Source organism: Natator depressus, chromosome 27, assembly GCF_965152275.1.
Source record: "Natator depressus isolate rNatDep1 chromosome 27, rNatDep2.hap1, whole genome shotgun sequence".
Lineage (NCBI taxonomy): Eukaryota > Metazoa > Chordata > Testudines > Cheloniidae > Natator > Natator depressus.
Window position 1 is genome coordinate 15,271,654 of NC_134260.1, and position 12,204 is coordinate 15,283,857.

Consider the following 12,204-nt stretch of genomic DNA (forward strand, 5'->3'; position numbering starts at 1 on the left):
CCCCACTGGGGAAATGCAGAGCGCAGCCATCTTGCTATACGGAAAGGCGGCGGCGGCTTCCTACTGCGCAGGCGCCGCGCGCGCGTCCTCTTTTGTCTCTCGCGTGCGCGTTGCCAGGACGAAGCTCGGGGGCGGGGGCCGCGGCGGTTCCCCGGAAGTGCACCCCGCGCATGCTCAGTGCCCCTGGACGCGGGCGGGAGGGCGCGCGGGCGGCGGGCGCGGCGAGGAGCCGGGCCGGGGCGCAGCGGCCGCGATGCCGCGAGAGATCATCACCCTGCAGCTGGGCCAGTGCGGCAACCAGAGTGAGGCCGGGGGCGGGGCTTCTAGTGGGGAAACTGAGGCACAGGGCGGGGCCGGCTCCTCCCTCCCCTTCCTCTGTCACGCAGCCTGGCCGCGGAACCCAGGCGTCCTGGCCCGGCTGGGGCGGGGCGTGGGAGGGGAGAGGCTTCTAGTGGGGGAGGGGCTTCTCGTGGGGAAACTGAGGCACAGGGCGGAGCCGGCTCCTCCCTGTCACGCAGCCTGGCCGCGGAACCCAGGCGTCCTGGCCCAGCTGGGGCGGGTCTCTCCCCTCCAGTGTGGCTGAGCCCCGGCTGGTCTCTCTTGCAGTCGGGTTCGAGTTCTGGAAGCAGCTGTGTGCGGAGCACGGCATCAGCCCCGAGGGCATCGTCGAGGAGTTCGCCACCGAGGGCACCGACCGCAAAGACGTCTTCTTCTACCAGGTACGGCGGGCGACCGCTCCGCGCCGTCCCGCAGCCGGAGCCCATCGCTCAGCTCCTTTCCCTAGGGCTGCCCCTGAACAAACCGAAGGCATCCCTCCTCCACGGGGATTAAGCCCTGGAGGCCTGGCGCTGCCAGCCTCGTCGCTGGCATCGCCAAAAGCCTCCCAGAGCCAAGGTGGGACCTGAGTCGAGAGTTTCTGGTTCGCATTGCCTCTCTGTTCTCTGTGGTTGGAGCCCAGGCTGGCTTGTAAGGTCAGCCGCTGTTATTTCAATTCACAAAGTCCATCCCTAAGTCTGGACCCTTCCGTGTTGCTGGATCCTATCTTCTCTGTTGAGAATAAACCCCCCTCTCTAGCGACTCCTTTTGCTGAGGCCACATGGGGGAGTTTCTGGCCACCCCCTCTCTCCGTCTAGCCAGCAACCCAAACTCAGATTGTGAAAGGGGCTGGCAAGCTCAATCCAGCCCCTAGCTCATCTCCTTCAATGGCATCTCTGCCAAGATCTACTCTTAACAGCGTGTTGTCATGGCCTGGAGCCTGATGTGCCGTGGTGGGTGCAGAATGCTGGGGACTCAAGAAGCAGTTCATATTTGTTACGTAATTACTCCGACTGGGAGCTGTTTGGGTCAGGGCCCATCCCTTTGCTCTGTGAGGTGTGACGCCCAGCGTGCTCCCACAATACAGGCAATACGTAATAATTTCTTTATCTCGTCCATTGCGGCAGGATCCAATAGCGGTGTGTTGTACCTCTCTCCGACCAGTGGGTGGCACCCTCTGTCACGCAGTCTGGCATTGTGCCCCGGCATGTTCCTAGGCCCTCTTGTCCTTCCCTGTTACAGGCAGATGATGAACATTACATCCCCCGAGCTGTGCTGCTGGACCTCGAGCCTCGAGTGATCCATTCCATTCTGAACTCCCCCTACGCCAACCTGTACAACCCAGAAAACATCTACCTGTCCGAGCATGGCGGCGGGGCTGGGAACAACTGGGCCAGCGGCTTCTCCCAGGTAACAGGGCTGGAGCTGGCACGTGTAACCGTAGTTCCGATCCCTGGGCTTGAGATCTGGTCAGGGACGCCTTGCCTCCCAGCGGGCACTGGTGTGTGCTTGCTGGAGTAAGCGTCGTCCCTTTCGGCAGGGACTCACGGGTGACAGCTCACCACCCGCAGGATCGGCTGGTATGGCTGCAAGCCTGGTCTCCCCGCTGACGTGGCTTTGCATTCTGCGTGGGAAGCGGCTCCCTCTGTGGAAAGTAAATGGACCGAAGCTTGCTGTGGTTTTATCTTGCAGGGTGAAAAAATCCACGAAGATATCTTTGACATCATAGACAGAGAGGCTGATGGGAGCGACAGCTTAGAGGTAAGGAAATGAAGAGGCCTCAGATTGGCTTCCCTTGCCCATTGTTTTCTACTCTGAGGTCTCTGTTGTGTTTGCATGGAGTTGAAGTCTCGAGGGAAGCCTGGCAGGCGTGACGGTCTCTGGGGGTGAGGGTGCTAGGCAACAGGCACGTGGAAAGGGTTAATCCTAGACAGGAGGCCTTTCCCAGCTCACGTCCTCTCGACCTTCCCCTCGACCCCAGACCCTCCTGAGGCAAGCAGGAGTCGCCCCTTCTGTGTGCCCCACTGAGCGTTTTCCAAATCCAGTTAAAAAGAACTCCAGCGCTGGACTCTTCCCAGGGGAGATGGTCGGCACTTACCAGAGCTCACTACTAGGAAGGGTTTGTGATATTTGGCCTCCATTTACCTTCTCGTCATTTCATCCCAGTCCCGCTGCTTGTCTCCCCTAGTATCAGCCTGAACAATTCCTCTCTCTGCTTCCGAAAGGAGAACATGCTAGCCCCGTCCCTGTGCTGTCTGCACCTCTTGGCAACCGTCTTTCCCGGTTGGCTTCCAATGACTCTCCTGCTCCAGTTAGGAGAAGCTCTGCTGAATTGGCATCTGCCTGCTCTGTCTGGGCCTTGCAGTCTGCAGGGTGTTCAGTGTGGTGCCACGGGGGGGCAGCATGCAGATGTTTTCGAGGGGGCTTGGGCCAGTTGCGTTTGTGGAAGCCCAAGGCAGCTGGTTTCAAAGGGATTCAGCAAGTCAGACACGAGGTGCAGGCCTGACTCTCTGAAACTTCTGTTGCTCCCAGTGACACTTGAGATTCCTGGGGAAGGAGGGAATCTCGGTCTTGGAGCCATTTACTCAGGTGTCAGATCTCACCTGGGCTGCCGTCAGCTTCACCTTTGCCCCTGAACAGACAGAGCCCCCCGCTGTTTACATCTGGTGGTTGCATGGCAACAGGGGAAGGGAAAAGGGATTGGGAAATAACAGTTGGCAAGAGGACTCGGGGGCAGGAGGGGGAGGGGCTTGGGCGCAGGGGCAGGTGGGGACACCGCTGAGCTCGTTTTGTTTAACTGAATAGTCCCGGGGGGGGGCGGTAGCCCCTTCCAGCCTCTGCCTGTCTCCTGGGAAGCTGTGAACTCTGGCTCCGGGGGGCTGGGCAAGGCTCCTGGGCAGCAAGCGCTGTTCTTGGTGGGCACAGATACGTGAGCTCCTGCAGTTCTGACGGAAGCGCAGCTCTCTGTGCCTCATGGGGCGACGCCCGGGGTGTTCGGTGGCTGCCTGATCGCACCAGAGGTTCTTGGCACAGATCCAGAGGGAGGCAGTCACCATCTGCCCTGGCCTAGGCTCTGGCATTAGCCAGTAGCGTGGCTAGCCCCGTTCTGCCTGGGAGGGTGAGCCCCCCTAAGCTGCCTTCCCTTTGGTTCCAGGGCTTTGTGCTGTGCCACTCCATTGCTGGTGGAACAGGCTCGGGGCTGGGCTCCTATCTGCTGGAGCGACTGAATGACAGGTGAGTCCCCGGCTGGGGGAGGCTGGCCCTGCCTGGGCGTCCTGCCAAAGCATGAAGCTGGAGAGTGCTGATTCAGAGCCGGGGTCCCCGCCCCCACCCAAACACTGTCTTGTGCAATCCCTGGCAGGGTGCCCAGGGGAAGGGCCGGCTCCTGCTGTGTCCAGGGGAGGCTCTGGAATTGGACCCTGCTCTGCAGCCTCCCTGTCTCCTCTCAAGCTGCTCTGATCAGATGGCTGCCTTCTGAAGCTCTGCCCATGCTGGGCAAGGCAGGAGGCTGCAGCCAAGGTCCCTGCGCAGCCGCCCCTGCCTGTCCCAGCATGCAGCCTCGAGCCTTGTGAGCAGCTGTTTAATCAGCCGGTGGATGGCTCAGCCTCGCCCGTGGCTTTGTCTGGCAGCTTCCTCCTGTGCTGTAAGATGCAGCGTTGCTGGGACAAATTCCTCTCCTCCCTGGGAGCAGACTTTGGCATGCCGCGCGGTGACTCACTGCCGCCCTGCATGCTGGAGACTGCCGGGGAGCTCGTGGGAGGGGAGCACTTAGGCGGTGGCTCTGGGACGTTAACCAGTTAGGTGTCCGGGCGCTCTCCTCACTCAGGTATCCCAAGAAGCTGGTGCAGACCTACTCGGTCTTCCCCAACCAGGATGAGATGAGCGATGTCGTGGTCCAGCCATACAACTCCCTGCTGACGCTCAAGAGGCTGACTCAGAATGCTGACTGTGTGGTAAGAGTCCTGCTGCAAGCCGGAGCGGGGCCCGTGGAGCCAGCCCCAACTCCCCATCACTCAGTACGGGGGCCCTGGAAGCCGTAACCAGCACAGACCAACGTAAGGCAGTAGGTCACCCTCCGCATTTCCATGACACGGCAGCCCTGAAATGCAGCCACCTCTGAGGCGAGAGCCAGCAGCCCACGGAGCACTGAAGGGCCTGTGCACTCTAGCAGAGCAGAGGGTCCTGGTGAGCCCCAGCAGACTGCCCAGAGCTCCACTTCTTGCCCTGGAAAGGCTGGTGGCTGAGCCAGGTCTGCAGGGCCTGAGGGGCTACACTCCTTGTGACAGCGAGGGGGAACGTTTGCTGGGGAGGTGGGGGGTCAGCTTCCCCCCTCAACAGCACAGCTGCCTCTCTGCTCTGGTGTACACACATGGGTGAGGATGGGGCTCCCGCAGCATCATTTGTAACCTGCCCCAGGGTTTGAACCCAAGGATCCAGCAGCAGGCCCCACCATAGGCCTTTGGGCACCTACTAACCAGGATGCCTGCTCTCGGGTTCCTAGTCTCTGGCACTGGGAGGAACAGGCACAGCTGTGCTGGCAGGGCAGCCCCTGTTGGATGGCACCTTCTCTCCCTCCCCTCCTTTTTTTAAATTGCTTTAAGCTTGCTTGGGCCTAGAGGATGGATGCGCTGGGCCTGGGGGCCAGCATGTGGCGCCAGTGCTGTTTTGGGAGGGCTGCGGGAGGAGGAGAGCTTTCTATTGACAGTGTCAGTTACACCCCGGGCTAGCTGGCCCCAGGAATGAGTCAGCTCATGCTTTCGTGTGTCTGCTGGCCCAGTTGTGCTGTGGTATCCAGGCTCACTGAGCTGATGGATCTCAGTGCTCTTGCCCGGGGAGCTGGCCTCAGTTAGTCACTTGGCCTGCTCTGGGCCCTGTCCGTGGCCTCCGAGAGCTGCTCTGATGGGGCTGGCTTTCTTTTTTAGGTGGTTCTGGACAACACAGCCCTGAATCGGATCGCCACAGACCGGCTGCACATCCAGAACCCGTCCTTCTCCCAGATCAACCAGCTGGTGAGGACCCCCACTGGGAAGCGCTCGCTCTGGTGATTTAAACACGTGTCTAGCCCAGGGCTCCTCTCAGTGCTTGCTGATGAGTAGCTCCGTTGGGGGGCTCAGGGTGAGGAGCTGGGACGTTTCCCTTGCTGCACTTGTGCTTTTACTCCCTAGAGAAGGGGAATCACAGCTGAGCTCTGCTCCAGGGAATCCATCCAGAGCCTGCACCCTGACTGTCTCTCCCCTCTCCGCACCAGGTCTCCACAATCATGTCTGCCAGCACCACCACACTCAGGTATCCCGGCTACATGAACAATGACCTGATTGGGCTGATCGCCTCGCTCATCCCCACCCCCCGACTCCACTTCCTGATGACGGGGTATACGCCGCTCACCACAGACCAGTCGGTATGTGCTGCAGTTCCCCAGGCACATGGGCAGCCCTGTGGCCTCCCTACACCGGCTCCTGGCCACCTCCCGCACCCCAGCCAAGCTCCTCTGTTGTGGCCCTGAGGCTCCCTGCAGCTTAGCTGCTCTCTGCCTCTCAGCTCGCATGCATTACCGTGCACCCCCGCCCTCCTCGCTTAGCCCCGGGCATGGCAGGACCCCTGCCCCCGCCCTGCCTGGCACCACCCCGAGCTGCTGTGAATGCCTCGGGGAGGGGATGTCCCTCTCCCAGGCATGGTAAGGCTGGGGGCTCCGAGTTGTCCTCATGCTCTGCCAGCAGCCCCATCCGTCCCAGGGAGTGCAGTGGGGCTATTCCCAGGCTACAGGTGCTCAGATCCAGCCTGCTGGGGCAGGACGCCATGGTGGGAGTACTGGATACCAGCCCCAGAGATCCCCCCACGGCGAATGCAAGCACCAGCCCCCTCTGCAGGGGGCTCATGGTCTTTACATTGGGGCTAGGTGAGCAGCACGCTTGTGCTGTCCCTGGTCACGGTTCCCAGCCGGAGCCAGGACTCCACTGGGCCGAAGCGAAGGGAGGCTGGGCCAGTGTTCTGGGTCTGCAGGAGACGCTGCTGGGCTCTGCGTCACCGTTCTGCTGCGCTAACCCTGCCCTTTCTCCTCCCGTCGACCTGCATTCCCCAGGACGTTGCTCAGAGACGCAAATCTGAAAGGCTGCTGGCTCTGAAACGGGTACCCAGTGTGCTCTGTCCTCTCCTGTGCAGGGGGGGACTCTGCGGTAGTTAATAGGTGTCTGACTTAACCTCCCCACTTCCAGCCTGGGGCCACCTCTCTGGAAGTCCCTGGAAGCCTGGCCAGCGGAGCATGACGTGCCCAGCCTGGGGCGGAGGGGATGGGCCTGGGATGAGAAGGGGGGTTTACTTTCCCAGAGTGCTGCAGCAGCTGTGGGGCTGGCTCTTCTCCCCCTGCCTGCCACCACGGGGGCCAGCCTTTCCTCATGCCCAGGTGCTGTGGCATTTAACAACAGCCCAGCCAGCACTCCCCACAGTCACATATAGCAGCCACACTGTGGCTCTGCCCCAGACTCAGGCCAGCAAGTGGGCCCTGGCTCAGGGCTCTTCCAGCCTAGGGCCTGGTGTGCAGCTTCCCTTCACACACCGTGCAGCAGACGATTAACCCTTCAGTCGCTGCCTCGTGGGGCATGTTCCCAGCTGCAGAGAGCTGCAGCCAGGCTAGGTCATTATGGGAATTTAGGGAGTGCTACGGCCAAGCCTGCTGTGCGCAGGGGTTAATTGGGCACCCTCTGGAGAAGGGTGGGAGTGGGGGAGGGTTGGCTGGCAGTGTTCCCAGCACGCGAGCCCCCCACCCTGCTCCGTCCCTCTGTGCTCGAGGGGGACAGCACAGGCCCGAGTGACGCGCCCTGGGGGCTGGCTGAGCAGGGCCTTGGCTCCGCGGGGGAGCCTGACTGCTCTGCTCTGCTCCCCCACGAAGCCCTGCCAATGCTGTCTGGGACACTGCTGAGCCTCCCTGCTTCCCAGGTCTTTGCTGGCTCTCTGAGCTCAAATTAACTCAACTCCTCCAGTGCCGGGGCAGGGGCAGGGGAGACGGGGCTGGCTCCCTCGCGCCCCCTGGGAAGGCCATCGCTACAAGCCCCCAGGCTTGGCCTCCGCTGTCCTGTGACCTCCTGCATGCAGCTCTGTGCCCGTGCATGTGACTGGCCCTTCCCACAGGGCGTGTGTCTCTCTTCGCTGGCTGGCCGGGGTTGGCCTCTGCTCGCTGACTTTGCCGAGGGCAGCAGAGCTCCGACTCCACGCGCGTGCAGTGTGTGTGGCTCCGCCCCCCGGGGACAGGGCGCAGGGGCGGTCTCCCCCTGAGTGCCCCGTGCTGGCGTTTGCAGGTGGCCAGCGTGCGGAAAACCACGGTCCTGGACGTGATGAGAAGGTTGTTGCAGCCGAAGAACGTCATGGTCTCCACTGGGCGGGACAGACAGACCAACCACTGCTACATCGCCATCCTGAACATCATCCAGGGCGAGGTGGACCCGACGCAGGTGAGCAAGCTGCAACTTGGCCCCAAGCCGGGACTGGCTGAGTCGTGCGTCCCTGGGCATCGTGCAGGCAGATGCCGCTAGGGCTGGGCGTGGGAGCAGGCCAGGCGTTACAGTGGGGAGTAGGCTCGGACACCCACCCACCTCAGCCAGGCTTGCAGGGTCCATGCAGGAAACAGCTGCTGGCAGAGCCAGCCAAAGGGCTAATGTTGCAGGTCTGGCGGGGGCCCTCGCTGCCAGGCGGCGGCCCTGGGAAAGGCCGCCCATCGTCATTTGCCAGTCATAGGAGGCACTTGCTGAGACCCTGCCCCAGGAGCAGCACTGGGACTGTGCCCCTTGGCGCGCTGGGTCCTGCCCGTTGGTCTGCACAGAGCGCCTGGCTGAGCAGCTAGACAGCGCTGGGGAGTTCAGCCCCCTGGCCCTCTGCTGCTGTGAATCTCGCCCGGGCAGGCACCTGGGGAGAGCCCTCGCTGTGGCACCGCTGCCAGCTCTTGCTCGTGTCTCCCTAGGTTCACAAGAGCCTGCAGAGGATCCGGGAGAGGAAACTGGCCAACTTCATCCCCTGGGGCCCTGCCAGCATCCAGGTGGCACTGTCCAGGAAGTCCCCGTACCTGCCGTCTGCACACCGTGTCAGCGGCCTGATGATGGCAAACCACACCAACATCTCCTCGGTGAGTATGGGCAAGGCCGCTGGGCTCGGCCCCTCGCTCTCCCACCCGCCTGCCCTGCACTCTCTGCTGCCGAGTGCCCTTCGCCGGGAGGCTGCTTGGGCAGGGGCTGTCACCTTTGGTTGCTCTCATGTACCCTTTGACTTGGCTGCTGCCGCATCTGCTGGGGATCTGCAGGAGAGCGGAAGGCGGTGGGCTGCCTCCCGCCCCAGCCAGGCCAGAGAAGGCAGTGACTGGAAGTGGGGGATGAAGCCAGTTGATTGCCCTGCAGCGTTTCCTTCAGTAGAAAATCATTCCGGGCGCAGCTCCCAGCCCCTCCCCCAGCCTCCGACCCCTGAAACTTGGCCTGCTGAGTCCACTGGCAGGAACAGACGCTGTCCGCTGGGCTTGTCCATTAACCCAGTAGTGGATTCCCCTTGTCCTGCCCTGTGGGGCCATGCTGCCATTCGAGGGACAGCCTCCTTGTGTGAGTAAAGCCGGGTTCTACTTCCCGCCTCTGCCACTGCCTCCAGGATCTTGGCAGAGTCACCTAGGCCCTTGGAAAGCCCTCTGCTGAAAGCAGCTCGGGGAGCGCAGGGTGTTCCCCAGATCACAGCCTGGCTGCGAGGGAGCCCCAGAAGCAGAGGTTTTCTGAGAGCCCTTTGCATGGACTTGCTCTGCATCACCCGCAGGTGGTGAGCCAGGGTGGCCACAGGGACGCCCCCTCACGCCCTCTTCCCGGGGTAGCCATGGCCAGGGGGACGCCCCAGCCCCCAGGGACCATCCAGCACTTTCCCCTGGTGTGGGGGGTGAGGGATGGGACGGGCCCCCATAGTGACGGTGACTTGGGGCCGTCACAGCTGTTTGAGCGGACGTGCCGGCAGTACGACAAGCTGCGTAAGAGGGAGGCCTTCCTGGAGCAGTTCCGCAAGGAGGATATCTTCAAGGACAACTTCGACGAGCTGGACAACTCCCGGGAGATCGTGCAGCAGCTGATTGACGAGTACCACGCGGCCACGCGCCCCGACTACATCTCCTGGGGCACGCAGGAGCAGTGAGCCCCCGCAGGCTCTGCTGGGGAGCGTGCAGGGGGTACGGCCCCTTCCCATGTAACTTCAGGGCCCACGAGCCACCCGTGTACATGTCCTCATGGCTTCTGCTCACCCCCTGGGCCGGGATGGAGTGGGGTGCACTGGCCCAGCAGCCCTGTACCCTTGGGAGTCACCCCATTGTGAGGCAGAGCCTGTAGGCCCCCCTCCTGGCAGGGCCCCACCACTGGTGGCTTCCGTAGTACAGAGGCCTTTCCCCTGCCAGGGTTTGCGGGCAGCGGCTCGCCACAAGCGGGGGTGTTGTGTGGGAGCAGGAATCCTTGCCCTAAGTGCTCCCCTTCGCAGGGAGGGCAAAAGCCAATGCACCAGCCTGGAACGGTCGGGGGCTAAGACCTCATTCAAGGGGGGGAGGGTGTAGGACCTGGCTGAGCTAAGCTGGGCCCTCAGCTACCCTCAGTCCTGGGCCTGGTTCTTTCTGGGCCTGGGCAGCGGGTGCAGAGAGCAGCAGGCACCAACCGGGGGCTGGGGCCGGAGGCTGTATCTATTTTTGTAGCTTATTTTGCTTGAATAAAAGCTGTTGCTGCACTGAGCCCTTCCTGCGCTGCTGGGGCACGACAGAGCCGGGACCGAGGGCACGGAGCAGGTGACAACTGCCCCATTCCCCAGCCAGTGCTGCCCGGGCCCGCAGTGCTGGGGCAAAGGCTGGGGGGGCCCTGCAGAGCCAGCTGCCCCCTACCTGCCTAGCAGAGACCAGCCCTGGGCTTTTCCCCCAGCAGCAACCAGAGGCCCCAAAGTACCCTGGGAGTGGGGAGCCCAGCCCTGCTTCACTCCTTGGAGCTCACCGAGCTGGAGTGTGGGCAGGGCTCAGGGCTGCGTGTAACCCAGTCCTGAGGCTGGCATAGGGCCAGAGCTGGCTGGGTGTGGTGAAGGGCAACCTGGCCACCCCAGCACCTGCTCATTGCTAAGGACGGGCTGGGCTCCGGTAGCTCCAGGGGAGCAGGCCTGTGGCTCCCTGCAGGTAGCACACAAGACTGTTCTCGGGCCTGGGTCTGGCAGAGTCCAAGGCCAGAAGGGACCAAGGTGACCACCTGATCGGACCCCTCCTGGGACCTGCCCCAGCTGGAGCCGAGCTTTCCAAACCATTCAGCCTTGATGTAAAGAGTGAATCCCCCCACCCCTTGGTCTGGGGTCCAGGGGTTAGTTACTCGTGTAAAAAGGCTCCCCTGCGTTCCAGTCATGGGCCCGTGTCAGCCAAGGGCCCGTGTCAGCCCAGGGAGGTACTTACAGACTGTGATCGGCTTCCCCCCGAACCCGCGCTGAATAGACTAAGCTTCTGGCGTCTGGCCCTCGGACAGGTTTCTAATCATTTCTCATTCTCGTGGCTCTTCTCTGCCCTGGCTCCAGTTTATCAACATGTGTCTTGAATTGTGGCCCCAGACCTGGGCGGGAAGGTCCCAGCCTGGCTGCTCCCAGCCTCTGCAGCCTGCAGAGGGTTAATGTGCTTGGGTTGGCAGCAGCCTAGTGCCTGGCACCAGAAAGCCACAGGCGGGTGAAGGCCCCACACGTCCCCCGTGACCTCCCCCAGGCTGCATCCCCCCTGCACCTTCCCAGTGGTGGAGCAGCCCAGCAGTAAGGAGAGGGGGGTAGGCACGGGGGCAGGAGGAGCCAGCTCAGAGCCGTCGGGGGCACTGGGGGCCACAGGCACTGGACCTTCCCCGCTGCTTGGGGGGCTGCTAGGATGAACACAGCAGAGCCACAAATGCCATGGCTCAGGCAGCCAGCATTCCCCTTCCCCAGAGCAGGGGCAGGCTGAGTGCACGCTCCTGTTTGGGGCTGATTCTGCCACCCCTTCTACCCAGAGCCCCTGCTGGGGGCCTGGCTCCACCCTCCTTGCCCAGGGACTTGACTCCTAGCTCATCCTGGAGTAGGACTTTGCCTGGGCCCTTTGACACGAGCCCCCTCCCTGCCAGGCAAAGGAAGAGAATACCAGGGCACCCCAGCAAGGCCCCCAGCTGGGGCTGGATTTAGCTGCAGTTAAAGGGAGGGGCTTGGTTCACCCCACGGCTCGGCTCCCCCATGGGAGCGAGCAGCTGAGCCGGGCTGGGGGGCACTGGCTCCAGCCCAGGTGAGAATTAGCCTTTTCCTCTGGGCCAGCAGCACAGAGACGGGAGCTAAAAATACTCCCCTGCCATGTGCCCAGCCTGGCTCCCACGCCCTGCTGGGCACAGGCGGAAGCTGGGGGCTGCCCCCTCCCCCAGCTCCCTGGGCAGGCGCCTGGTGAAGCTGGGACCGAGGCCGGGGGGAGGTGGCTGCAGCGTTGATTAAATGCCAAAGGTCAGAGCAAAGCGAGGCCGGGTGCCAGCAGCCCTGGCGCTCTGCCTCCATACCAGGGCTCTCTGGCTGGGGGGGAGGGACCAGCCAATCTGCCAGTGACATGGCCATTGCCCGTTGTGTTAACCCAGGCTCTGCCAGCCCGGGCCCTTGGGGCATGCAGGCTGGGGGAATTGCATCTCCTCCCCTGCAAGAAGCTGCCCCCAGGAGGACCCAGGACAAGACCCCAATTTCCTCAGCAAGTCTCAGGATGAGTGGGCAGCTTAACTCTGGTGCAGGCTGACCCAGGGCCCCAGCACTGAGCGGGGTGGCAGAGAGGGCAACAGACCAATGCCGCCCCCCACCTGCCTGTCAGCCCCCTGCCACTGGGCCTGCCCATCAACCCTGCCCCTCAGTACACTCCCTGCCAGTGCCCCAGGC

The 12,204-nt window shown here is 62.7% G+C and overlaps 1 protein-coding gene across 1 annotated transcript; it reads left to right on the plus strand.

Annotated features, from left to right (window-relative positions):
- Window positions 1–201: 201 nt before the first annotated feature.
- On the plus strand, window positions 202–9,884 carry TUBG1 (tubulin gamma 1). Its single transcript, XM_074941033.1, has 11 exons — window positions 202–302; window positions 607–719; window positions 1,558–1,725; window positions 2,008–2,076; window positions 3,470–3,549; window positions 4,142–4,268; window positions 5,238–5,324; window positions 5,564–5,713; window positions 7,608–7,760; window positions 8,267–8,428; window positions 9,265–9,884. Exons 1-11 carry the CDS (start codon window positions 254–256, stop codon window positions 9,460–9,462), a joined length of 1,356 nt encoding a protein of 451 aa, XP_074797134.1. The 5' UTR covers window positions 202–253; the 3' UTR covers window positions 9,463–9,884.
- Window positions 9,885–12,204: the final 2,320 nt, after the last annotated feature.